The sequence below is a fragment of the Actinia tenebrosa genome, unplaced genomic scaffold, assembly GCF_029948245.1.
Source record: "Actinia tenebrosa isolate PJP-AT-01 unplaced genomic scaffold, QUT_ActTen_1.0 PGA_scaffold16__25_contigs__length_10494907, whole genome shotgun sequence".
Classification (NCBI taxonomy): Eukaryota; Metazoa; Cnidaria; class Anthozoa; order Actiniaria; family Actiniidae; genus Actinia; species Actinia tenebrosa.
The window spans coordinates 8,360,855-8,388,267 of NW_028292576.1; the positions used below are offsets into that span (position 1 = coordinate 8,360,855).

General features: G+C 35.8%; 1 protein-coding gene across 6 annotated transcripts; it reads left to right on the top strand.

Annotated features, from left to right (window-relative positions):
• Window positions 1-1,327: 1,327 nt before the first annotated feature.
• Window positions 1,328-27,120, top strand: LOC116299247 (insulin-like peptide 03). 6 transcript variants are annotated; one of them, XM_089031452.1, is made up of 3 exons: window positions 1,328-1,462; window positions 24,240-24,432; window positions 26,473-27,120. In XM_089031452.1, the coding sequence occupies exons 2-3, from the start codon at window positions 24,240-24,242 to the stop codon at window positions 26,625-26,627; spliced, it is 348 nt and encodes a 115-aa protein (XP_088887578.1). In that variant the 5' UTR covers window positions 1,328-1,462; the 3' UTR covers window positions 26,628-27,120. The 6 variants fall into 6 exon arrangements, with proteins under 6 accessions (XP_088887578.1, XP_088887579.1, XP_088887576.1 ...); XM_089031453.1 differs by lacking the exon at window positions 1,328-1,462 and adding an exon at window positions 8,175-8,280; XM_089031450.1 differs by lacking the exon at window positions 1,328-1,462 and adding an exon at window positions 10,922-11,073.
• Window positions 27,121-27,413: the final 293 nt, after the last annotated feature.

Sequence of the window (27,413 nt, forward strand, 5' to 3'; positions counted from 1 at the left end):
GATCACTCGAGATCCGCTACGCGTCGTGCTTCTCTTAACACTTCTCTCGTGTTCTGCCAACCCCCGCGTGCTTTATGACAGCACACAGCACGCGCGCGCGTTTTCTGTTTCTTCAATACAAGATAATCAAAAAACGTGGGCCCTTTTTCTTCTCCAAAAGGTAACTAAGGAGATTACAATACAAACTAATAGAACAAGTCAAGTCTGCATCTAGTTTTCTCTTATCGATGTATTTGTCATCGATGTTCAAATGGAACTGGTCTTGGTTAAATCAATCAAAAGTCTTTCCTGGTTTTAGGGCTTGTGCCGACACAATTACCGGTCGGGTTTTTCAGTCTCTTTGTTATATAATTGAGCTGCTTTACTTAGAAGAGAGTAGTGAATATACGGAAAGCTTAAGGGAAAAAAGCGTTTTCTTTCAAAGATTGTTTATACTTAGTGTGATGGTAATCGATCTCAAGGTGAAGACGTTGTTCAGAAACTCTGGATTTGACTTCTCAGTTCAGTCATAATCGCCGTTATCTAGACGTATTTAGATTTTTAATTCTTACCCAAACCCAAACTTAAGATTTGTTCTCAATAAATGAAGAATGTTGATGAAGTTATCCTTTTTGTAGAAGTATAAATCAAGAGTCTGTTTTTCTCTTGTGTTTTTCTTTATTGAAATTTGCCGAAAACTTCGAAGTTTAAAAGTTTCATTTTTAAGGAGAGATTTTTTTGTTATGAAGTATTTTTCAAGAATATAGATAATTTATTTTTCAAGTTCAAGGAAGTGTTTTATCTCTATTTCATTCTGTTTGAATTTCTCGACTGTATACACCTACTTGCAAGACCTTTGTCATACGAAAATAGAACATTAGTGATTTAGTGGGATAGGAATTATATTAAAAAACAAAAAAAGATCACTGAAGCTGAACTTTTTCTTTTGTCTTTTAATCTTTCCTTTCTCACTAAATTACTAATGTTCTATTCTTGTATGACAACCTTCTTGCAAGTAAGTGTAAATTAAAATCGAAAGCTTAAAATAGTCCTTCTAAATGGCTTGCTATAAATAAGTTATTCACAGTCATATATTTTTTTAAGTTCATCGACGCGAGCCTTAGGCAAGTGGCAAAACAGAAATAAGCTCTTTCCTACACGACTTCAAACAAACGAATATTCAACGCGCGCGCATGCGCAACCACGTCTCCTCTTTGTCCATGTTTCTGTTATAGAATACTTCGAAATCATCCCTAAAGTGATTCATCCCACGTTTTCTGAGTAATCTGAGCCATCTAGCTTTAAACATCAGTCAGTAACATTTTTTGCCTATCTTAATTCTAATGGTCTCCGAACTCATTTCCGTTGTTGACTGGAGTTAAAATAGCTTTACTCTGTCGGCGTCCCCACAAAACTGATTCGCCATTTTTCGTTTGGGGACATTAAGAATACCGAAGACATACAGATCAAGGACAATTCTATTGTGAGTAAGATTTTTTAATGCCACTTTATTGTTTGGCTCGTGGAGTAACAAAGCTAGTTATTGCTATGGCATTATGATGAAATAATATCTTTTCGCCATATATGCGTTGGTTGTTGACCTTTTCTTTTGGTACCGGACTTTGAGTTTAATGTTTTAGCCGATAAAAGAATCTGAGCACATTGGCAACATTGACAACCAAATATCTCTTCAAAACAGTTGGTTTAGAAAGTTTTTTTTGTACAGACCCGTTCCAGCTCTAATAATTCTTGGCTTAAAAAGAATTCAACAAATAACAATTCTTAGTTTTGTAGTCTTCGACCAACACTAAACACGGATGCGAGGGAGACTATTAGTTTTGTGAATGAAAAAAAAAAAAAAAAGGTTACGTAAAATTTAAGATATAGGCACTAATAATTTACGTACATTCAGTTTTTTCTTAAAACAACGCAGAATCTATACTAACTAACTCGTTTAAGCTGGATAACATCTTTATCAAAAAAGAATATCAAAGTCTCCTTTTCTATCAGAATAAAAATAATAAATAAACATAAAATATAACAAACCATTGTTTTACGAGGGTGGAATTTAATGAGCTATAGGTGGGCTGGCTAACAAACCTGTGTCCCTTGTCCTGTGATTGGAATGCAACGGCATCTTGAAATTAATTGTGGACTTGGATAGGAGGCTTACATGGAAATACAAAAGAAATGACACAAATTCCATCGGGAAAAAGTGTGATTTCTTTTGTATTTCCATGTAAGTCTCGCATTCAAGATAATTTCAAAAGCCGTTTTTCGAATGCAGTTTTAATTGAATCAAGCTACAGTTCAAATTTTACTTAAGTTTTGGAATGCACTTACTGCTGATCTAAAAAATAGTATAAATATTTATGGTTTTAAGCGTTGTCTTTTTAAAAGGATATTTAATAAAGATTAGATTAGTATTTGTAGCTTTTATAGATTATCCTTATAGATTTCGAATAATTAAAGTGTTCGTATATAGTTTTGATAATTATATTATATGTATATAGTGTTAATGGATTGTAAATTATTTTATACTTTATTTCTATTATATTGTGACTGAAAAGTCCTGTCAAAGGGAGCTTCAGTAAAGTATGTATGTATGTATTCATCTCATTGCCATTGTTATCGCCACCCGGTTAGCTCAGTTGGTAAGAGCGTCGGTCTGTTGTGCGGGAGGTCGTGGTTCAAGCCTCGGCCGGACCAACACTCAGGGTCTTAAAATAACTGAGGAGAAGGTGCTGCCTTTGTAATTACATCTGCAAATGCACGTGGCTCGGATGATCACGTTAATGGCGGTCCCCGTCCCTAATTAACTAGAGACGTTAAAAGAGGACCACGAGTTTATCAGTTGAATTACTGTCAACTGTTATCCTCTATAAACAAAGTTTATTATTATTATTATTATTATTATTATTGTTATTATTATTATTATTATTATTTATTGCTTTTTCGTTACTTTTACGACTTTGTTGAGTTGGCGATTTAGTTCATTTTAAAAAACGCAATCTCCTTATACGAATAATGCCGAATAGCGCCTTAACCTAGCTTAACATAGGGTATTATCTCCTGATATTGTCTAGTTTATTGTCAGTTAGAACCACACAATCTGCCTGCTTGATCAATGTCACTCAAGATTGTATACGTACCGTCCATTATCTCAGAATTTGCCGTCACTTCCCACGTTTCATCATTCCAGAGTACAAGCGTCTTACGTTGTTTTAAAGTGTTTTGTCAATGTTCTATAGGTTGTCAAAAACGTCCTGATATAAGCGTTTTAAAATCTAGTGTCATCCTTCATATAGGAAGAATAAATCAAATTAACCCTCTTTCATTGAGATTTTGAGGGTCTTTTGTTGTTTATAAGGAAGGAAAGGACGTACTGAGTGACCAGCACCCTGGATTTATTTTACTAAAAGTTAAAAAAAGAAAACTGAGTTCAAATGCTTTCTACATCTAACCGGCAAAAGTATTCTATTTATTTTACGACTAGCATTCCACTTCTGAAGAATTAACGTTTTCTGTACATGCTATTTAGTAAAAAAATGTATCCATTTATTTCATTTCTTGTGTAGTCAAATTGTTTCCTGCTGTAACAAATCTTAGAGCAATTTCGGCAACTCTGTCGGGTGCGAAATTCGGCCTCATTTAAAGCTTAGTTGGTGTGCGTCTTCCGAACGATTAAAAAATAATCAACACCAATCAAATTTTATGCCTAGTACTTAATTATTATGCCAGAAAGCCTGGAAATCACCTTCCTGCCAGAGGGATTTATCGGCAACGTACTCATATCTTAAATTAGCTTTAAAAATCTTCTAGGCTTTTCATCCATTCAAATTTGTATACTGTAACAGATTATTTTTCTATCGTTGCTTAATATCTTTATATTGTATAGGAAATGAGAAACCTTTAATAGTTATCTGATTGACTTGCCTAAGACTGTAGCTGAGCTGGACGTGACTTTTGGCATGAGTTGTTTAGTGGTGAGAAATCTTGTTACTCAGTCAGAGCTCGAACCAAGTATATCTACCCAAGAGAATAACAGGTGGTCGGAAATAGACCCCCGGCATATAACGTCAAAGCAGCTCAACTGGATGACATGTCCCCCAAATTAAGTTGCGTTCCGACGTGCTGCAAGGGGTCTATATATAGGAAACATTAATTAATAACCCTAGTTCAGTAAAAAAGTCCAATGATACGTTTGCTCAAAACCTATTTGTCATAGTGTCATCTTTCAATTCATTTATTAAGATATAGACCCATTGCATTGATTTCCTAGAGGAATTGTTCTAGGGGACAAAATAATAGTCCATCTTTTCTTATGCAAAAAAATCCATTGTTTTGTCACAAACTCTTGCGACAGGTTAATGGGCAATAGACTATCGTCTATAGACCCCTCGTATTGATTTTTAAGAGAAATTGTTCTGGAGGACAAAATAATAGGCCGTCTTTTCTTATGCAAAAAAATCCATTGTTTTGTCACAAACTCTTGCGACAGGTTAATGGGCAATAGACTATCGTCTATAGACCCCTCGTATTGATTTTTAAGAGAAACTGTTCTGGGGGACAAAATAATAGGCCGTCTTTTCTTATGCAAAAAAAGTCCATTGTTTTTTTCTCAGAACATTGTTTTCTTGGGACTCAAGGGGTCTATTGGCCATCCATTGATTCTTTAAACATGGAGCTTGTGCCATTCAGTACTATATGAAGCGTTAAGCTATGTTATTTTGTATAAGCAATTCAATAAACAAGAACATTAGAAGAACGTGATGGAGTGGAACATGTAGTGGGCTGGTAATGGACTTTTAATCTTTTCCCCGACCTGACGCAAAATATATATTAAGAAGAACTAAAGAAAAACCTGTTGTATAGCGTTTAAAAAAATGCTACTCCTACATATATCTTCAGTAAGCTTCTACAAAATCTTTATAACTAATTTAATTATTATTATTACTTATAATAAAAAAAGCTTGTTGAATTTTGACAACTTGAGTACCTTTATAACGAACACACATTTATAATTATACAAGTACTGGCAGTACTGTGAGCTTCACCCACGCGTTACCAGAGAGTAAATTAGGCGATAATATCTATATATAAAGGATTATCTTGGCCAAACCTGAAACACCTGGAAAACTTGTTTTTCTAGAGTGAAAGCTATATATATATATATACACCGAATCCCTAAAACTTTGACAATTTAGCGATATATATACATATATATGTATCCCCTTTTTCCTATTGTCTCTCCTTGAAAATCCAGGTATGACAATAGAAAAAAGGGGGTTACACATATATGTATATATATCTTTAAAGTGTCAAAGTTTTAGCGATTCGGTGTATATATATATATATATACTGCATGTCATTGCTTTCTGTTTTGTCCTAAGAATCAACTGCCAAAGAGAGCGTAGTCTTTCTCAGGATTAGAGTCGGTGTTATATGTAATATATACAATATACAACCTCCTCCACGGACAATGATTTCCAGTATTGTGTTTTCCTCATTAATTATTCTTTTCCTCATTAATTATTCATGAGGTTTATGATGCAGTATATTAGCTGTGAGATGATGACGCGGTGGGATAGCATATATAACATTGCTGGAAGGTTTTGGAACTGCAATTATTCTTTAGTGTTTGTTTTATAGTTTCCTTAAATTGTTCAGTATTGTTTCCGTACTCAAGGTAGTGTTGCTGCTGCTGTTATTGTTTCGTTCTTGTTACGGTGGTAATGGCACTGACCAGGGGTGATGATGGTAGTTCATGACGGTGGTGATGCATGATTGTATATGTTGTTGTTAAGTGTTGTTGTGTGCTGGCGGTGATTGTATTTGTTAACGTTGTTGTTGTTGTGGTAGTGATGGTGACGGTGGTGGTGGCGGTGGTGATTGCTCATGTTGTTGTTGTAATGGAGGCGGTGATGAAAATGATGATGATGATGATGATAATGATGATGGTGGAGGTGGTGGTGTCGTTTGCTTATGTTGTTGCCGTTGTGTTGGTCACCCTAGTGATGCTAGTGCATGTGGTATCTTCTTGTTGTGCTTTTTTTGCTGTTTCTGTGGCCGTTATTAATCATATTGACTATGAACCGTCATTGTTCCTTTTTTTCCTTGCCGCTGCTGCAAAATTCTATTCTTCGAATGTATGTACGTCCGTGTACCCAGAGTCGGATACACATTGTTCTCCCAATGCAAAACATCACACATTGTCGCAGGTTCTTTTCATTAGCCCTGTTTCTTCAAATGACTGACAAAAAAAAAAGGAAAAAACGACCCAAATCCAACTGAAAACTATAAGTTGGACGAATTATGCATAGAATATGGAATGTTGTATGTATGCGAGTGTGAATGTCCTCCTGGACTTTGCCCAAAGAGAGGATTGCATTTAAACTCTTGAAAATTAGGGGAAAAAACACACACAAAAAAAAAAACAAGAAATGCAATACTGAAAACTAGGGATTTCCGCTGAAATAAATCGACTTTTCATTATTAGCTCAAGGAGATATTCGAGAGAATCGCATACTTTTTATATTGATTTCATAATGACAGTATTAGGCACTTACGCCATGTACTTGATGTTTTTTTAATTATAATTATTATTATTTCACGCTCGAGGGATCTTGCTCACAAAAGCTTCAAGCAAATAATTAATGAATGAAATCCATTTCCTGGAAATGGTGAATATGAAAGGCTTAATTTACTTCCATCAGAAAAAAGCGGAGTGAATGTTGTCACTAGTCGTGAACTTGGCAAAAATTGTCTCCCGTCAAAAAAAAAAAAAAAACTTATTATTTTTGAAAATCGGATCATTGGTGTTCTGAAAGAGTGTATGTTGAGTTGCAAGCATTCCCAAGAGAGTCAAAAGACAAAAACATGGCGGCCATTGTGGTGCTGTTAACAATGGATGCTTATGAGAAATCTGTGGCCCCAACATGGCCGCGATGACGAAACGTGCAATCGAATTAAGAATCGCCAGAAATTCTAGAATAAAAAAAACAATAAGCCTGAAGCGAGATGACGTTTTAAACGTTTTGACGTTTTAATTATGACTATTGTTCCTGTATTCTCTAAGGAATCAAAAATTTTAATATGAAAGAATTTTTAAAACTATTATGGTATAGAGTCGGGGATAAAACGTCATCTCGCTTCAGGCTTATTACGTACGTATTCTTTATGCGAATAGATGATAAAATTTAACGGACTTCACTGTGAAATTAAGCTTGTAAACTTTCAAGCAAAGTTACAAAATTCAAGTTCAAGCTTCAAGGTTGAAGTTCTAAATGAAAATTCTCTCGTAATTATCTTTGAAATGACTAGTACTTGAACTGCATTATTGTCCATCATGTATGTATTATTCATATTATAGCGTTTTTTTGGGTTGATCCGTAAATATTCGCAAAAGTTTCACCATGACTGTTAACATCACGTTGGCATTTTCTACCACCGTTCTTATATATTTTGTGGCGCATTTCTATTTAAAGGAGCTTAATGATAATAAAATACCCACAAAAAATTCATTTCCGAAGAATAATGTAAAGTCGAGGAAATTGCCCGGGATTATTGACAGATACTTCCCAATTTATAGTGTTAGTAGCCAAATCGGTAAGCGCTTTCTTTTTTTATAGAGCACCTTTTCAAGAGTACAATGGGAAGTATACCTTATTTTGATTTTCACAGTATTTCTCAATGGCCTATTTTCACTCAAATTTAGGGAGCTTTCATGGTTTTAAAATGTAAAATAATGCCATTTTGAAGCAACCTCGATAAACTAAATTAAGAAGTTCACAAAATGACGTTCTTTCTTTGAGATTCAAAGTTGTTTTGGCGACACACTATTTCCATTCATCCTGTTATTGTTCTTTCAATTTAAAGCCTATAATTTTTCTTGTAGTTCTTTGTATTTTAAGACACAAGTTTATTAAAAAAGCTATTTTGTGTTCCAAACGAACAGCTCCCATCAATCTTCTGGACCGTTTGTAATGCTCCCACGATAAAACAGCCATTACTTTTTGCTTCGAATAAATCTATTATTGATTTTCTGCCATTGTATTTTGGAAGTTTTAATTGCTTCGGAAAGAAAAGAAAGAACAACAAATATTCTGTTTGTAAATGGGGCTCAACAACGCCAAGACTTAGGGATAAAAGACGTCATATCCGATATTTCCCTTCCTTTTTGCTTTAGTTATTTCCAAGAGTGTGTAGACGAGTTTTAGGATAAAGACCTTCCTGCTGTTGGGGCCTTCAAAGCACTTTTGAAAACACTCCATAGTTTAGGTCGAATTCATATGGTCTCAGGTAAATATCCTTTTTCGTTCTTTCTTTGTTGATATCCAATGCCAGCAACACCCTTTTTGATATAGATTATATTTTTTACTTTTGTCGAAAGCCTTGGATGTTACTGTTGGTCAGAAATGTTGTTCTTAGAAATCTGCTATTAATGCAATGCTAGCTATAGTGGTTCCATAAATTTCATTTAATCTGACTACAATGCTGCGTTTCTTTTCTCTAACATCGGGTTATTAACTATGGTTGCCTGCTCAATGGTCTATCATTGACTTACACAATTGTATTCGGGTGGTTCGACCCCTCAAATATTTGACCGCACTTCAGTATAAGCGTATTCTATGTACATATGTCTTATGGCTACCTATTGATCTTTTTAACATAAGACAGGTTTCTTCGTAAAACCTATATTTCCTATCGTATTGTTGCTTTTATATTGCTGAAACGTGTAAAATAGTTACCTACAATGCAGTGAATTATTTATTGCAAAACTTCAGAAACGCTTTAAACTGCAGGCCTCTCTGAATGTATTCATAGACTTGGGTCATTATTGTGAGCAATAGTTATAAATACAAGACATGTATATCCGATGAGAATAAAGAAGTAATCAGCTCAGATACTTCTTTTCTAATGCAAATGTTATAGTTTTAGTTAGCTGCGTTTGATTTTTTAACGTATTTTGGCGGGGAGCACAAAAGAGATATTGGCCGGTAATTACTTTCACGTTAATTTGATCAAACACATCGCATCAAGCAGCACGGAGAGCAAAAATAGACCCGGAAAATAGACCTAGATATCACATAAATGCTATAACAATAAACTGTTTCGCTATATCCATGTCATCATCGTAATCTCCAGGACGATCTGACACAGCTAGAAAATACTTTTTTATTGTTAATTTTGGTTTACTGTCAATTTTAAGTAAGTTAACAAAGATTACCATATATATTGCCTGGGTCCTTTACCATTGATTGCCTGGGTCTATTACCATAGATTGCCTGGGTCCATTACCATAGATTGCCTGGGTCCTTTACCATTGATTGCCTGGGTCTATTATCATTGATTGCCTGGGTCTATTACCATAGATTGCCTGGGTCCATTACCATAGATTGCCTGGTTCCATTACCATTGATTGCCTGGGTCTATTACCATAGATTGCCTGCCTGGGTCCATTACCATTGATTGCCTGGGTCTATTACCATAGATTGCCTGCCTGGGTCCATTACCACAGACTACCATTGATTGCCTGGGTCTATTACCATAGATTGCCTGTCTGGGTCCATTACCACAGATTGCCTGGGTCCATTACCATAGATTGCCTGGGTCCATTACCACAGATTGCCATAGATTGCCAGTGTCCATTACCACAGATTACCATAGATTGCCTGGGTCCATTACCACAGATTACCATAGATTTTGCCTGGGTCCATTACCACAGATTACCATAGATTGCCTGGGTCCATAACCATAGATTACCATAGATTGCCTGGGTCCATTACCATAGACTGCCTTAGATTGCCTGGGTCCATTACCACAGATTGCCTGCCTGGGTCCATTACCATAAATTGTATGGGTACTGTCCTTTATACCATAGATTGTAATTGATTATTTTTCCACGGTACAGTCTACTGTAATTGCTTCGTCGTTAGAGTTGATTTGTTTCTACTTGCTTGACATGAAACAGTTGGTTTTTGACGCCAACGTCTCTGAAATCAATTAAGAGAATTTCTACTAACCTTTCTACCAACTTCTCCATATCTTGAATTTTTAACCTTTCAATCGTATTTCTTTTCGCGTTGTTTTGAGTTACAAACCTTTGCAATTTTTTCTTTCGCATAGGAGAGGGCTAGGTCAATGTTATCTATGTAAACGCCGCTCTTTAGTATCTTTTTTGTACATCTTTTGGTAGTGTGCCTAAAACCAATCTCAATATTCGTCGATAAATAACATGTACTTAACATTGATAAAATAGCAGTTGGGCACGCGCTGATTAAGAATCAGATAAAGCTAGGACGCAAACATGAAATTTATTTTCATATCACCATTACGCATCTAAATCTCCTTAAGTGGACAATTTTTTGCGCCCTTGATTCGAGTACTTTTAGTGAAAAGCAATTCCGGGGACAATTCGGACTTTTGGATTTTCAATTAAATAGTCAAGACTGAACTATTTTTGGAATGAGCAAGTGAGCTTTGTCTACAAGGCTTTTTGTCGGCTCTTGAAGAAGCCTTCAATGTATTTTTTTGATATCCTATCATCTTTATTCCAGTCTAGCCATCCATTTAAATTCAAAGTGAAGGCGTAAGGTATCTTTTTGGATTAAGTTCTTATTCTAATCGACTTACCCATTGCGTGATCTTTAGGGCTAAACACTTTATAACCGGAAGCAGATTGCTGGCTTTATTAAATGGCGTTCGTTCAAACACGCTCATCAATTTGCCACTGATTACAAACTTAGAATCTGTTTGTACCCCAGCATTAACGCATACCCTAAGGTTCTAGAAAGTTCTGTTAATGAATAGAAGATCCCTCACACGAACGCAGTTTGTCAAGAATAACACAAGAAATCTTTTTTATGCCAGTGTCAGCGTTCTTCCATAAAAGGGCATACGCCCACGTAACACTTATCAGCAGGTTCTCCCAATACGCGGGAATCTTTGGGTATATATATACATGGGTATTTTAAGACGCGAGAAAAAGTTTTAGACTGAGACTGCCGAGTTCTGGGACGAAACTTCTAAGGATAATTAGCTCGTCACGAGAATTTTTAGCTGGTTTAGCTATCAAATCTATCAGCGTCCAAGGTAAGGCTATAAAATAAGTGTCTGGTCAGTTTTGTGTGTTTTACGGGTCGTTTCCGTCATTCAGACAAAGTCCACTTGTCCTGACCACAAATACAAGTGTTTTTTTTGTTTTTTGTTTTGAAACATTTTAGAACGAACTCGGGTGTCGACGATAGGATTTTCATTAACATCATCTCTCCTAAATCAATTAGTTTTGTTTTATGAACCAGTGACATAACAGTTTCATCTTGTCAACCGACTGTCATACGTTTATAGCAGTTTAAAACATTATTTGCAAACCGCAATATGCTATCTATGATATTCTAATCCGATAGGTCTACACAGTATTATTAATCCGATACATCTGCATGGTATCGTTTATTTAACAACTTAATACAAGAGGTCATAGTCATGATTCTTAAACTAAAAGTTTGTCTAAGAAGCTTTATAGTTATCGGTACCTCTGTACTGAATTCTCGACATACCGAGATGTATGTGAAGACTTTCCTCGATATTCCATGACAGAGGTAAAGGCCATCATACATAACAACTTCTAATTCGATCTAAAGGCTGCAACATTACACTGGTTCGGATGACTAATATTCTAGATAGATACTGAGACAACTTTATAAAATAAATGACACGGAGCAGTGGCCTCATAACAAGAGCTGGTTTTTACGGAGGGAGAAAAAAACAGAGAACTCGGAGCGGTCAACAAGTAAATCTACTAACATATAGGATACCGAGTTCAACTAGATCTTATATTGGTAAACTATGTATGACTAAACTTTAGTCGAGTTCATTAAATATTAAATAGATCATGCAAATTAAATCATTTCCTTTCCTTCCGTTCTTTCTTCTCTCGTTGCCTTCTATTTCTTTCACATTCCTCACATCCCACTTCATCTCATATTTCCGTACGTGTCTTTGCATGCATGGAGCTAGCATTATATTCTTAACCAGTTGCTTAAGTTTTGTTCGTGAAGTACTCCTTGATTATTGTTCGATTTTTTAATGTCAGACCTCAACATAGATAAAATGAAAATGTTTACTCTCTTATTACTAGACGTTCAGTAGTTAACCATAGAATTCGCCTTGGCACATGTATGAAAGTGTTCGTCCTTGATACCAATGTTATATACTTATTGCTAGTTTCGTAATGGTTAATGTTATCTATATTGGCGCCTATAAATAACAAAATAAATGACAACATCTTGGCCCATATGGTAGAACTGTTTGATAGCCAAAAATGAACTTTTTTGGCAATTATCCGATAATTGCTCGATTACAAAATACGATATAAACTGTGCTTGGTTAAATATTTCATTTTCACTTCTTCAATCGGTTTTTTAGTCATTTTGAAGCACTTAAATTATTTTCTTTTTCTAGTTTCTTTTACTTGTCGTGTTTCTGGAGATATTTTCGCTCCAAGGGGTCAAAGATTTTTATAACGACAAAATGCAAACATGTTTAATGGTCGTTAACACAGCACCGCTCGCAAGACAGCTGGATTCTTTGATCGATTCCTATCAGATCGAATCAGATACACTTTTCTGTGACCTTTTAGTGTTCTTTTTTATATCTGATAGCCTATCGCGCCAGCTTTCGATACAAAACTAAAGACTCAAGACTAGCGGCAAGTGATTCTGTTAAGTGCATTCCACTAGGGAAATCAACGAGCCTAGATCTACGTCATAGTTCTATTCTTAGAACGATAAGCCGTCATTTTATTTACTTACCATTTAAAGAATAAGACCCCTAATCGAGCTTGTGTTTACTGAGAAATCAACGATAAAGACATCGATGTTTGGTGCTGGGACACTTTTAAAAGCTTTCAATTGGAGTCTGGATCGATAAAACATGGCTTCCTGTTTGCCCCGCACACTATTCACGTTATATAGAAAAGGCAATCAAAGTGGGATGGCCATCTTCATGATTGGACACCATTGATTTTTAAATTCAATAATTTGATCAAGCGGTGTGATTGGCTAGAATGGATTTATCGAAGACAAAATGCCCTCCATCCATCCATCCCAAACCTGTTCCAAAAGCGGCGGTTTAGTATATAATTAACATTCGACTCCAAATTTCAACGCATTTTTAGATTTTGTCTGGTTTTTTTTTTTTTTTTTTTTTTGATGAGCCGCGTTTTTATCAACCTGATACATTTTTTACCCTATTTGTCTAACGTAGTATTACGTCACATCACAATGTAATTTGCCGCATACCGGCGACAGGCTCAGTTTCAAGTCACAACTTGAAACATACATAAATAGTACATAAAGTGAAATTGAAAAGGGAAAAAATTAACCTTAAAAAAATTTTTTTTTGATAGCAATGAAATATCCTCCTGCTGTATGATTTCCAGGTTTGCGATAAAAAAAATCATGCAAAATATGTTTTAGCATGCTTAAGCCTTGTTTACACTGGTGATTTTGCGGCGATTTTTGCTGCGATTTTTGTGGCAATTTTCGGGAATATGAAATCTTTTGTCTCATCCTTCAAAAGAAACATTCGTCAAGGAAAATCTTGGTATCCTGAAAAAAACTTTACAAGTAAATTATTTACCATTATTTATTATGGACAAAATCGCAAAAAAATCGCAGCAAAAATCGCCGCAAAAATCGCTAGTGTAAACGGGGCTTTTCAGCGATCTCGTGGCGACCAGCACGTAACAGCTTACTCTCAAGAAATCCTTTACAAACTGAAAATATGAAAAGTTTAAATTACCCTCAGCATTTTCTCATAAGTCAACTCAATTTCCTCATGGTAAATTGCTTAGAAAAATAGATAGATTAAGATTCCCGTTTCAAACTACAAACATGACCACGTTTCCATCACTATGCCGTATTCCACTTTACATTTCGCAAACCTTCTCACCAAAGACAAATATTCTTTTGTCTCTCTACCACTAGGAGATCTTTGCAATTACTGATAAATAATTCTAAAGGATTTTTGACTATCGGATCGAACTGCAGAAGTCAGTTTCACGTAAATTGACTATTGGTCACAGTAAACTTTTTAAAGATAACGGGGTGTGAGCTATTTATCCGAAATTTTTCAAATTGACATTTCATTTTGTAAATTTCCATCGGATTTTTTCTCTCGTGTTTTCCACTCTTTGTTTGTGAACGCAAGCACTAGAATGCATGTCGAGTATGGGTTCGTCCAAAACGTCTTGCAGTGCAAACCTAGAATCGTCCCGCTGGGTTGAAAGGTTTGTATCAAAGGCTACTCTGCCCACATAGGTGTTTTTGTAAAAACATATTAAATCTAACAAATATACTCTGGATGCCTAATCGTTCTATCTCATCTTCCTTTGTACGGGAAGAGGACGATAAACGAGGTCTTCTCACCCACAAGTACGTGTTACGGTCCCTTTTAACAAGTTAAGCTTATTGACTTTCTAAAAGCACACAAGTCCAAGCCGTTAAATTTCGTTCGTGATCTGATCATTGATCCCAATCTATTTCCCACACGTCACCCTTATGCCCAATACGTAAACAACATTTTACGTGTATCGAGGCAACCGGCATCAAATACGTAAACGGAACTGTTATGTTCTGCCGATTTAGAGAGACGTGTACTTCGTCAAAGTATTTTAGAGTAATCTATTTACTGACGAGATTGTACGTAGGCAGCCTAGAAATTAGACTGATGTCAAGTCGTTCGAGGAACACCAATCCTTTTGAGGACGCCATTATTGAGTTTATATACTGACGATATGGTGTCAGCACTTCGCAAACATCTTTAAATCGCCTGGCGAGCGATAGTATAGTCAAATCACTTGTTTTGAAAAATTTACACCAACCACTCCTGATATGATTTGATGAAGCGCGAGGTTTACTGTTTTTGAAAAGTGTGTAAAAAAAATATACCAACTTCGAAATAAGGAAGTAAATGGTAGAAATATTGGTGTTGTCCTGCAAAGCGTGCCTGTTCAAAGAACCCGAACGCGGGCCTTGTATAAATAATATTGAGCTGCGAATCGATAATTTCTGAGGATAAGCCGTATCTTCTATCATTAATAATATCACAAGCTTGTATAAAAAATAAACAAAAATTATTCAAAATATTATGAAAAATATTCTACTAGTCTATTTTAGATCAAAATTACTTCTATATAAATTTCTCTCCAACAATATCTTAATCAAATACTCAATGATATAAAGCTTTATGTGTTTCATAAAACATCTTTTGAACCTGTACAAACATTGACAAAATAAGATGTAATTCCGTGAGCTGATAAGAGCTCGAAGTCAAATGTTTTCCAAAATTTCCCCTCAGAAACTTCCGGCATGGCAATTGCACTTGGTAAAACAAATTATTAATATCAACTCCGTCAATAAATACGTCATTATTCTAAACTAGATATCTTACTCGTCCAAGGTGGTTCGAATTAACAAATTTGCCAGCGCTAGTCGTGGTCCAAAGAAAATTCAATTAAAAGACGAGAAAGGTAAATACGAATACTTTTAATCTTATCTTTGGATCCCACATCTAGAGCAGTTTCTTATTTAGATCAGTAGGTTGGAATATTTCATTTAGAAGCCGTCACAGGGTATAAGTGCAAGTGCGCATGGAAATAGTTAATTGTATTTCAAATTGCATGTTTTTCAATGGAAATATCAGCTGTGTGACTGCGAATGGTTGGTCCTTAAGATCACGAGTCTAAACTATAGTCCTGATAATATATACGTGCTACCTCAGTAGAGCAAGAACCATAGATTTCTAGCTTTCCATTGAAATTGGTCAGGCGTTTTTCGACATATTTTTTTGTTTGAATCGAATAGAAAATACAAAAAAGGTAAGTAATTTTTCACTCTCTTACTCTCGCTGACTGCTGTCGTGCCTTTGAAATAATTGCCACAAACATTAAGAAACATGAACGTATGTACAGTTTTTCACATATCTTAATTTAGTCCAATGTCCGTTTAGTTTAGTTTAGTTTAGTTTAGTTTAGTTTAGTTTAGTTTAGTTTAGTTTAGTTTAGTTTAGTTTAGTTTAGTTTAGTTTAGTTTAGTTTAGTTTAGTTTAGTTTAGTTTAGTTTAGTTTAGTTTAGTTTAGTTTTGGCGTGAAAGGTTTTCATTTAAAGATTTAAATTCCTGTAAGGCGTTGTTGTTTCATATTATTATTACTGTTATAAAACCGTTTTTCTCCTCCTGTTTTCTAGTATTTTTAGCGAGTTTATCTTTCAGTGTTTCGTTTTATTAGTTTTTCCTAGTTTATTTTATTTGTTTTTACTACATTTTCGACGTTTCTTGGTTTAGAATTGTTTTTTCTAAAAACAAGAAAACACTGGATTACACGTGCAGAGTTTTTATTGTAATTCCTACTGATTAAATGCTGATAAAACATGTGGGGGAAACCAGTAAAACCAAGTAAAACCAAGTAAAACCATAAAGATCAAAATACGTTTTTATTTTTATGGAAAAGCGTGTTTTGACAAGTTTTGAGTTTTATCATTTAAGAACATCCTTTTTTGGATCTGGTAAAACAAAAAAATTGTAAGGTCCAAAACTCAGGCAGCTTAGGCAGTAACTATAGGCATCATTTGAACCAAAATAAACTCATTTATTCTTCGTTAATTGTCAATTCATAGCATACGTACACTTTATTCAATAATTATTAATCATATTCTTTTCGGGTTATAAGCCAGAAGATACAAGATATTTTTTGACAAATAATAATAATTACAATCTTACATAACGACGTTTTTTTTTTCTTGAAAATATTAATTTAAAATGTGGTTTGTTTTCTTTTAAAACATTGTCAGCAAAACGTTTTTCAAAAGTCTTAAAAATAGTACATTTCCCTGATTAAGAAGGACATCACACTTTGCCTCGTGTCCTGTCATATAGTATAACTATTTCATTAACGTCGCACAACATATTAAATTCCAATTCCTGTTTAATTTCACTACTTTTAGAAACTGTATTGAATTTCAAGGGATATGGGATGAACAACAACACCATCGTTTTTCACCATCCTATATTTGATTTTTATCATATTCAATTTATCATAAAAATTTCGTGCGAAAGTAAAAATGAAGTTGGAATAGCACATACAAAATGAAAAATACATTTCAACCAAGTTTCAGTATTATGATATCTTGATTAAATATTTAAAATTGAAATAGACATATATTTCTCAAATAATTTTTTCTTCTCAAAACTACTAGCTCAAGAGCAGTGGTTGAATATATGTTAGAAAATGGGGCAAAGTTGTCCACTTTGTATTTCAAACTTCTTTTTTCCTTCCTTCCTTCCTTCCTCTCTCTCTCTCTCTCTCTCTCTCTCTCTCTTTCTTTCTTTCTCTCTTTTTTTTCTTTCTTTCTTTCTTTCTTTCTTTCTCTCTTTCTCTCTTTCTTTCTATCTCTCTCTTTCTTTCTTTCTTTCTCTCTTTCTCTCTTTCTTTCTTTCTTTCTCTCTTTCTCTCTTTCTCTCTCTCTCTTAACTGATGATAAAGTAGAGTCCCTGTGTTTTGAAATCATGAAGCCAAATAGCAAGTCTTTTGCCGTTTTAGCCTGTTATAGGCCTCCTAACTATGATACACGCTCATTTTTCAATATATTTGAAAATGTGTTAACAAAAATAGATTCTGAGTTTAAGGAAATTTATATCCTAGGGGATTTAAACTGTGATTTATCATCTACTAATATTAATCAGCAAACCCGCCATTTGAATACGACTGCTGAATTGTTTCAACTTACGCAGTTAATCACAGAACCAACTAGAGTCACTGAAAAAAGTAAAACCCTCATTGATGTGATCTTAACGAATAGCCCAGATAGGGTAGTCCGAAGTGGAGTGGTTCACATTGGTATCAGTGACCATAGTCTGGTTCATACAATACGGAAAATAGCAATTCCGACAAACAACAATCACTGTAAGATCTCATTTAGATCGGCTAAAAACTTTGACTCCGACAAGTTTCTTATGGATTTAGCAACACTCCCTTGGGATTGTTTGGATAATAAGGAAAGCCCGGATGACATGTGGGACAGATGGAAAGAGTTATTTCTCTCTGTTCTTGACTCGCACGCTCCGATCAAAACAAAACGAATAAGAAACAAGAAGTCTCCCTGGATGACAACTGATTTGAGGAAAGCTATGTACGATAGAGATAAAATGAAACAAAAAGCTACTCAAACGAATTCGAGGGACGACTGGAGTGATTATAAGTCTATTAGAAATCGCGTCAACAACGAGATAAAAAGAGCCAAGAAGTCATATTATGAAAATCATTTTGCACAAAATTCAAAAAACTCAAAGGAGGTCTGGAAAGCTATTAATGAAGTCCTCTCACGAAGGACTAAATCTGGCTCTTATGTAACATCTATCAAAACAGGTGATACATCGATGTGTGACTCGAAGGAAATAGCTGAGGTATTCAATTGTCATTTTTCTGAAATTGGGACTAAATTAGCTTGTTTAATTCCCGATGGACCGACTGCTTATAATGATTATCTAATTAGAATTGGCTCAACATTCACCTTACGACACACATCAGTTGATGAACTTATGAAAATCATTAATTCTATTGACGTTAAAAAAGCGACAGGTCTTGACGGTATACCATCTCATTTCATCAAGATTGCTTCACCAGTAATAAGTCAATCACTAGTGAAGCTATTCAATCAATCAGTTGATAAAGGGATTTTTCCTAACGGCTTGAAACTTGCGAAAGTTACGCCAATTCATAAAGCTAATGACAAAGATGATTTGAATAATTACCGTCCCATTTCGGTCTTACCTACTATTGCTAAGATTTTCGAGAGAATAGTTTTTAACCAGTTATATGAGTATCTAAACTCAAATAATTTACTTCCTCAAAAGCAGTCGGGATTTAGACCGCTTCATTCGACTACTACTGCACTCCTAGAAGCCACAACGGAGTGGCTTACCAATATGGATGAAGGTAAATCGAACTGTGTCACTTTCCTAGATTTTAAAAAAGCTTTTGACACAGTAAATCACTCCATACTTCTCCACAAATTATACTATTATGGGATTGCAGAAGAGTCGATAAAGTGGTTCAAATCTTACCTCACAGATCGTAGTCAGAGATGCTACATAAACCATACCTTATCTAGCTCTAGAACACTCGATTGCGGCATCCCTCAAGGCTCAATCCTTGGGCCATTATTATTTATTATTTACATAAACGATCTGCCAAATAGTGTCAAATTTTCAAATGCTAGAATGTATGCTGATGACACAAGTCTCACCACTTGTGGCACATCACAAAAGACTCTATTTGACGAGGTGAACGCTGATATTTCCAATATTCATAACTGGTTGAAAGCTAACAAACTTAGCTTAAATTCAGCTAAAACAGAGCACATGTTTATTGCTTCTGACGATAAATTGAAAAAAATTACCTCCGAACCACACATATATTTAAATAGCAAACCAATTACTAGAGTCTCTACAGCAAAAACTCTGGGTGTTGTGATTGACGAACGGGTGTCTTGGGTTGCTCATATTGATTACATTTGTAAAAAAATATCCTCTGGATTGAGTGGCATAAGACGAGTCCGCGATTACATCCCCTTGGAGACAGCTATTACCATATATGAGGCTCTCGTTTTACCTTGGTTTGACTATTGTGACGTGGTATGGGATAATTTACCAGTAACGTCTGCTGAAAGATTGCAAAAAATGCAAAATAGAGCTGCAAGAATAATAACAAAAAGCAGCTACGATGTCAGATCTAGTGATATTTTAACTTCTTTAGGCTGGAAAAGCTTACAAAGAAGAAGAAAGGAGCATAAAGCAATAATGATGTTTAAGACTTTAAATGCACTTGCACCAAAATCTGTAAGGGAACTCTTTTATTTTCAAGAAAATACCTACGATTTTCGTGGTAGAGAGAAGTGCTTAAAGTTACCGAAACCCAGCACTGAGTTTTTAAAAAGAGCTCTCTCTTATGACGGTGCAAAAGTGTGGAACTCGTTACCCCAAAGTGTCAGACTGTCCAATAATTTAAAATCTTTTAAGAGGAATCTTTCGTCTGTTGGTCCTTAACACTTTAATTACTATAATATTTTTGGGGGGTAGATGAGAATTTATTTCATAAATCTGTCTATATATTCTTAACGTTATTATTAATTTTTTATATATATTACCTATGAACTCGGTTTTCATGAAAACCAATTTGTACATTGATGAAATTTCCCGAGATTAAATAAAAGACATCTCTCTCTCTCTCTCTTTCTTTCTTTCTTTCTCTCTTTCTATCTCTCTCTTTCCTTCTTTCTTTCTTTCTCTCTTTCTTTCTTTCTTTCTTTTTTCCTTCCTTCCTTCCCTTCTTGCTATATCATTCTATAATTCTCTTTTCTCCGCCAACTCATCTATAATACACCAGCTGCAGCTCACACAATTAATATCAAAATTGTTTCCTTTGTCTTGGCAAAATCCGTCATTTAGAGTCAATTTAGAAACTAGTGGGTTATCAGCCTTATGGAAAATACTTATCTCACCACTCAACGATTAATCAAACAAGCCAGACCTTTTTTCAAATTGAGCAATGACAGCAAGCAGATATCAGTATCTGCCTGCCTCAAAGATTGCTATTAAATATTCACAAGATACGAAGTCCATCATTGCCCTGTTAAAATCTAATAAAATATAATTCGGGTGGCTACTTTAGCAAAAAAAAATATATATTAGAAAACGTTATAAGAAAGCTGTCTTAAAAGTACAATATTAGAAAAAGTTATAAGAAAGCTGTCTTAAACGTACAGAATTTAATATTAGCGTAGATTTAAAATAAGAAAAGAACTGTGGGTGTCCTGAGTTCGTCTTTCAGATAATGAGCTAATATCTAATTACTATAACTTTGACAAGCCAAGTAAAAAGGGCGAAAAATTAAATGGTGCTATGCACGAAATAAATAATTCATACTGCTCGAAGACTTAAAGGGAGCTAAAGTCATTTTCTTAGAACAGATGTGTGGTTATCTCCTTAAATTCTGAGTTCCGACTTTGACAAATGACAATAATTTAGACTGTTCAGGTAAGAAAATTCCATTTCTCTCTCTCTCTCTCTCCCTCTCTCTCTTTATCAAAAAGAAGATGTCGTAGCTAGAACTGTCCCTTGAAAAACTACCTACTGAGGAATGATTATAGAGAAGGGCAAAAAAAAAAAACAAAAAAAAAACAAAAAAACAAACAAACAAACAAACAGGATAAATCCCGTTTACAAGCACGAGCTTTGACAGTGTAATAATATGGTATTACGAGAATTTGTTGACGAATATTGCTATTTGGCATAGAAATATAAGTTCCAAACTTGTATTACAAATTCAATGAGTGTCCTTTGCCAGGAAGAAAACCACTATATTTTGGTCTACGAATATATGACCTAAGTTGTATTTAAAAACTGTATTACGAACACGACCAATGAGCCTTAATTATTGCTAGAAAGGAGATTTTAGAAGTACTAGTACGGCCGATGATCACTTTATGATCTGCAAATATTAGATAAGTCTAAAATCGTATTACGAACACGAAGCCTTACTTATTGCCAGGAAGTAAGTAAGTAAGGCTTTGTGTTCGTAATACAAAGCCTTATTTATTGCCACTGGGAAAGGAGATCGAGATTTGTATAGGTAATAGGACTACATGCTGTCCAATTTGGAAATAATTGGATGAAAAAAAGTCCGAGGACTGACAAAATTGGAATAGGCCGATAGGCCGAGTCTAATTTGGCAGTCCGGAATTTTTTGAATTCAATTATTTCCAAATTGGACAGACATGTAGTCCTATTGCAGATTAATTATATCATCTCAAACTATACTATTATACTATATTCATTTCCCTGAGGATGGTCGAGTAGGCCGAAAGCTCGGATCGTAGTTATTAAATCTATGGTTGATAAAACTAATTATTATGAATGTAACAACAACCAACAAGGAACTATTTGATATACTAGATTGATTCTATAGGTCAGAGTTTTCCCTCAAAAGAATGCGAATGGAAACGATCCAAATTAATCTTTAATTCGTACAGGAAAGAGAATTTGAAAATAATGCAATAGTTGCTTATATGGGATTATAGAGTGATGATACAATTATAAAAGTAATCGTAACGCCAATGATCAATATTTGATCTAATGTTATCAGAACCATTAACACACACAGCTAAAATTGTTTTAAAAAGATTATTCATTACCATGAATTAAGGACTTCATCGATGATACCGGATCACTTTCTTGGTCTACAAAAATAGGTTTAATAAGTAATATATACACTCAATTGTAAAATCATTGCCGGGTTCAAAAACACAGAACATGAAAGCTGGGACTGAAAAAGTGCTTGGGAAGTATGCTGACGTTAATTAGGGACCGGTCAATTCGGGGGGTGGAGGATCAGAAAATGTTTTTCGATGCAAAACATTTTCCAGACCCCTACCCAACAGCATTGGTGTTTTTCGGGTACCCCTCCCCCCCCCCTTTCAATCGCTTAAAAAATCCTCCTAATTCTCCCAATCCTCCTTTTGACCTTTGACCTTTGAAGGCCCCCCTTGTTCCACTAAAAAAATTTGAGGGACCCCATTTTCTCAACGATTTTGTACTTTAGTGTATTGAAACAACGATCCATTCTTATTATCTGAGTGCTTCAGTAAAGAAGGATGCAATCGCTACTATAAATTTTATTTTACAGTGCTTCCTAATCAAATGCGCAAAATCTTACGATTTGCCGTCACAACAAAATAGGGCTTTGGTGGACGTCAATCAAAGTGTTTCCATGACGATGTCCAAAGACACAGAGTTTTCAAGGGCGAATTTCATGGAAACGCTAATTGAATGACGCCCAGCAAAACATACTTCGTCACGACGGCAAGTTGTACTGATTTCGCAAGTGTGATTGGGAAGCGCTGCTGTGATTATATCAAAAGGTAATCATCCTTGGTCTTCCTTGAGACCCAAAATATTTATCAGCTAACGTTTGGACTTCGTTTTTCGAAACGGTCTCGAGTTCAGGGGTTAGTGATCGCGGACTCTTAAAAGTTGTTAAAGGATTTTGAGTCGCCAATACGGGTTTGTAGTGGCGGCCGTTTGGGAGAATATATATAATGTGTTGGTCACACTGTGATTCTCCAACGCTGGGTAATTCTTAGCCGTCATCACATTGACGGCAGATTGGGGCAAAATATGTTTCTTATTGGCCATATTGAGATTTTCCTATCGCTAGGTAATTCTAGCCGACAATGGGGGTTTATATTGGGGGCTCTCTCCCGATTAAACTTATAGGAGAATCGCGATGCTCCAATAAATGAGTACGATGAAATATGATAGAATTTAATGCAGATTTGATTATTGCATAATAGTACTCCTCTTCACAGTTCCCTGCGCCATCTTGAAAGGTAGCCGTGCCTTTGCATCGAAGCGAGACGAACGGTGAGCTTGCAATGATAGAGACATGTGAATAATCCAAGGTGTTAAAAAAGGGACTCTATCATTGAAAGCTCACCGTTCGTCTTGCTTCGATGCAAAAGGCACGGCTTCTTTTCAAGCTTTTTCAAGATGGCGCAGGGAACTGTGAAAGGGACTATTACTAACATGCATCACTTTGAGTTCTCGGTTCATCCTCTATTTTGCATTTTGATTCTCAAAGGGGGTTTCACCTGTCTTACAACTATGGCTCAGACACCTACCCAAGAATGTCATCTCAGAGTTGGTTTTTTACACTTTTGAATCATTTCTCTTTAAAATAAAAGCGGTACGGAAGCTGAGTTACATTACATTGAAAAATAACAATCTCGATACCGTGTAGGTTATTTTTCTTATTGTTGGAAATAATCAAAAACACAACAAAGAAAGTTGTAGAAAGAACTTTTTAGATCGATTGTTTTACATGAAAAATGAAAAATGTTTTAATTTATTTGAAAAATGAATGCACTGCTGTTAGACTTTATGAAGTTGTCCTTCAAAAACTTAACAGAAAACTCAGTTAATTACTCATTTTTGCCAATCTCGTGGTAAATATGCCAACATAATCAGTAAGCTCTCATTACATACTTCCAAAGATCAGCAAAACTCAAGCGAGAGAAGAATGATTGCCATATATAGCTGGAAATAAAAGGGTATTTTAAAATTGGTACAAACTATCGACTTTAGTTAAGTAAGTTCCAAACTTTTCAAATTCACGTCAGTTTAACGGCCTGTTGGTTCTATTTCAGATGGCTTCCAGATACCACAACATACAAGCTTTGAGCATCTTATTATTGGTTCTTATCTATCAGGCGCATCACGTGACAAGCGAACAAAAGAGCGGGAAAATTAATAAGTATTGCGGTGAGCAATTTATTAGTGCATGGTCTGTCTGCTGTGGAAATAATCCAGATTGTGAGAACTCGAAACGACAAGTACAAGGTGAGGAACAAGGTTTGTTTCCTCTGTTCATCATATTACATGCCATGTTATCCGACTGCTTTCATTTATCCATCCGTCAGCTCATTCTGTTCATCTGGCCATCCATTCCATTTCATTTGTTGTCTTTCCAACCACCCATCTATCCAACAAGTCATTCATCTATTCATCTATTCAACTATTCACCTATTCACCATCTGTTCATCTATTCACCAATTCACCATCTATTCATCTATTCATCGATCCATCTATTCACCATCATCATCCCATCAGCACCCCTCAACCCTTCATCCCTGCACCTCATCCCGTCATCCCTCATCCCTTCAGCCTCCCTTCATGCCCACATTCCCCTTCATCCTCCTTCATCCCTTCCCTTCATGTCATCCCGCATCCCTTCACTTCCACCTCAGTCCCTTCATCCCTTATCCTTCATCCCTTCCCTTCATCCTTCATCCCTCATCCCTTCATCCCTTCATACCTTCATCCCTCATCCCTTCATCCCTCATCCTTCACCTTCATCCCTCATCCCTTCATCCCTTCATCCCTTACCCTTCAGCCCTTCACCCTCATATCCCTTCACCCTTCATCCCTTCATCCTTCATCCCTTCATCCCTTCATCCCTTCATCCCTTCATCCCTTCATCCCTTCATCCCTTCATCCCTTCATCCCTTCATCCCTTCTCCTCATCCCTTCATCCCTTCATCCCTTCATCCCTTCATCCCTTCATCCCTTCATCCCTTCATCCCTTCATCCCTTCATCCCTTCATCCATTCATCCATTCATCCATTCATCCATTCATCCATTCATCTATTCATCTATTCATCCATTTATCCATCCATGATCTACCTATCTCCATCCATCCATGTGTCCAGCCCGCTTGGAAGCATCTTGTAAAGTGTATTGTATTAAACCATTTTCCATGCATCGGTTCATTGGTCAAAAAAGCATTAAGTCGAGGATGCAAGGTTCAAATTTGAATAATCCTTTGAAAGTGCCTTGGCGCCTCGCTTGACCGCTTTGTGTTTGACCGGTGAACTAATGTATGGAAAATGGTGAATTGTATTGTATTTTGTATCATACACCCACCACCAAGCCCATCAATCCATTAATCCATCCCATCATCTCATCCCAACTCATCTCATGCATGTATCCATCCGATCCTATCTCATTCCACTCCAAACATACATCTATCCATCCACCGTCGTTTCTTCGATCTATTCATCTGTTCGATATGAATTTAAGAAACTAACTTAAAAACGACCACCTTCCTATCTAACAACGGACCAACATTAATAGGCCATTTGCAGTTAACGGTCACGTGTCTGTACTGGCGAGCAAAATTCTTTATTTCATTCTAAATTGGTGATTCTTTTTAGCTACTGGTAAAGAACTGAATGAAACGATGTGTAACCAGTGTGTTACGAAATGCATTTTTATTACGATCACGATCTCTCGAAACAGGTAGTAGAAAGTTAGTTTGCTCACCAGTATATGTCACCCATGGGAATCAAGATGTTCATTCATTTGCTTTCAGTGAATACTCCCATTTCGAGTTCAGCACATGATTACTGAGCTGCAAAGGGTTTATTTCCGTACGACTACTATAGCTGGGCGGGGCCACTTAGACAGCGAGAACCAATCGAATTGTGGAATGAAAACAATGCATTCCAACTTTGACAAGTGGAGCCAATCAGAAAGCAGCAGAAAACAATAGTAGCCTTTAAACATATCAATGTATTCCCGTGAAAAAGTAGAAAAAAGAAAAGAAAAAAGAAAAGAAAGAAGAAAGAAAAGAAGATGGCTATCAAATTGTTTACAAGTAACACCAGGGTCAAATTACCATTTTTTTGCAGTCTAGGCTTCTGATTGGCTTGACTATCCAAAGTTAGAATACATTGTTTTCATTTCACATTTTAAACACGTAAATGGTTCTCTTGTCTAACTGGTTTTAGTGGCCCCGGTTACAGTAGTTGCACTGTAACCCTGGCCATCTATCATTTATTTATTTATTTATTTTTATATTTTGCGCTGTTTCCTGTGCAGACGATGGCATATTGACATTACCAATGTTCGCAAAAAGATTCCTTTCGTCTCGTCGGCAATTTTCATCCATCAGCAAAAGAGGATCAACAGATGCTGTCGAAGAGTGTTGCATCGAGGGATGTTCACTATCTGAGATAGCTGAATATCAATGCTAACCTCCGGGACTTGATTATATAGATAGATAGATAGATAATGTATATTAAGCTCTGTCTCGTATCGAATCCAGGTAAATGAAGAGAATACAAAGAGAAACTCGTCGCTGTAATTCCGAACTTTGAGAGATGGGAAATTATCCGACTAGTTTACTGTAAAGGTTGTTCTTTTAATATCGCTTAATTATGGATGGTAAATCGCAGTTCTTTACCTTCGTATGTAAATTGTCCATTTAAGACCACGTGTATTCCCCTGAGAATTGTTCTTTTATGACGATAATGTTAGAATATTTACACATGAAATAATCAACTCCCAAGAGTGCCATGGCTCAAGACATGGTCTGAAATGGGACAACAAACAATGAAGGTAAAGAGGTCTTACAAAGAAAATCTTTAAAAACAATACAATGATAAACCATGTTATTTTACCCATTCATAACCAGCGCCTCTCTCGATATGAATTGCTGGTTTAAAATCATTCCCTATAGGAGGTGAATTAATGTTACTTTTTCTTTACTATTTGTCATCATGAATCCCGTGTTCTTACTACGCCCTTTGTGTTGAGTAAATACGCTCAAATATTTCAATAGGACGTTTGCATGATGGCGTCATTGACTTCTACTACCAGACTCCCTTCCAGACTTTCTTTTGTTCAGTTAATTAGCTGACCAAATTGTCTTGCTATTCTCATAAATGAGGGAATATAAATTTAAATAAGAAAGAAAATTCGCGAAGCATCTTCGTAATGGGAGTCAATTGACCAAGTCGGTTCGGGCGTAATGTTTTCCC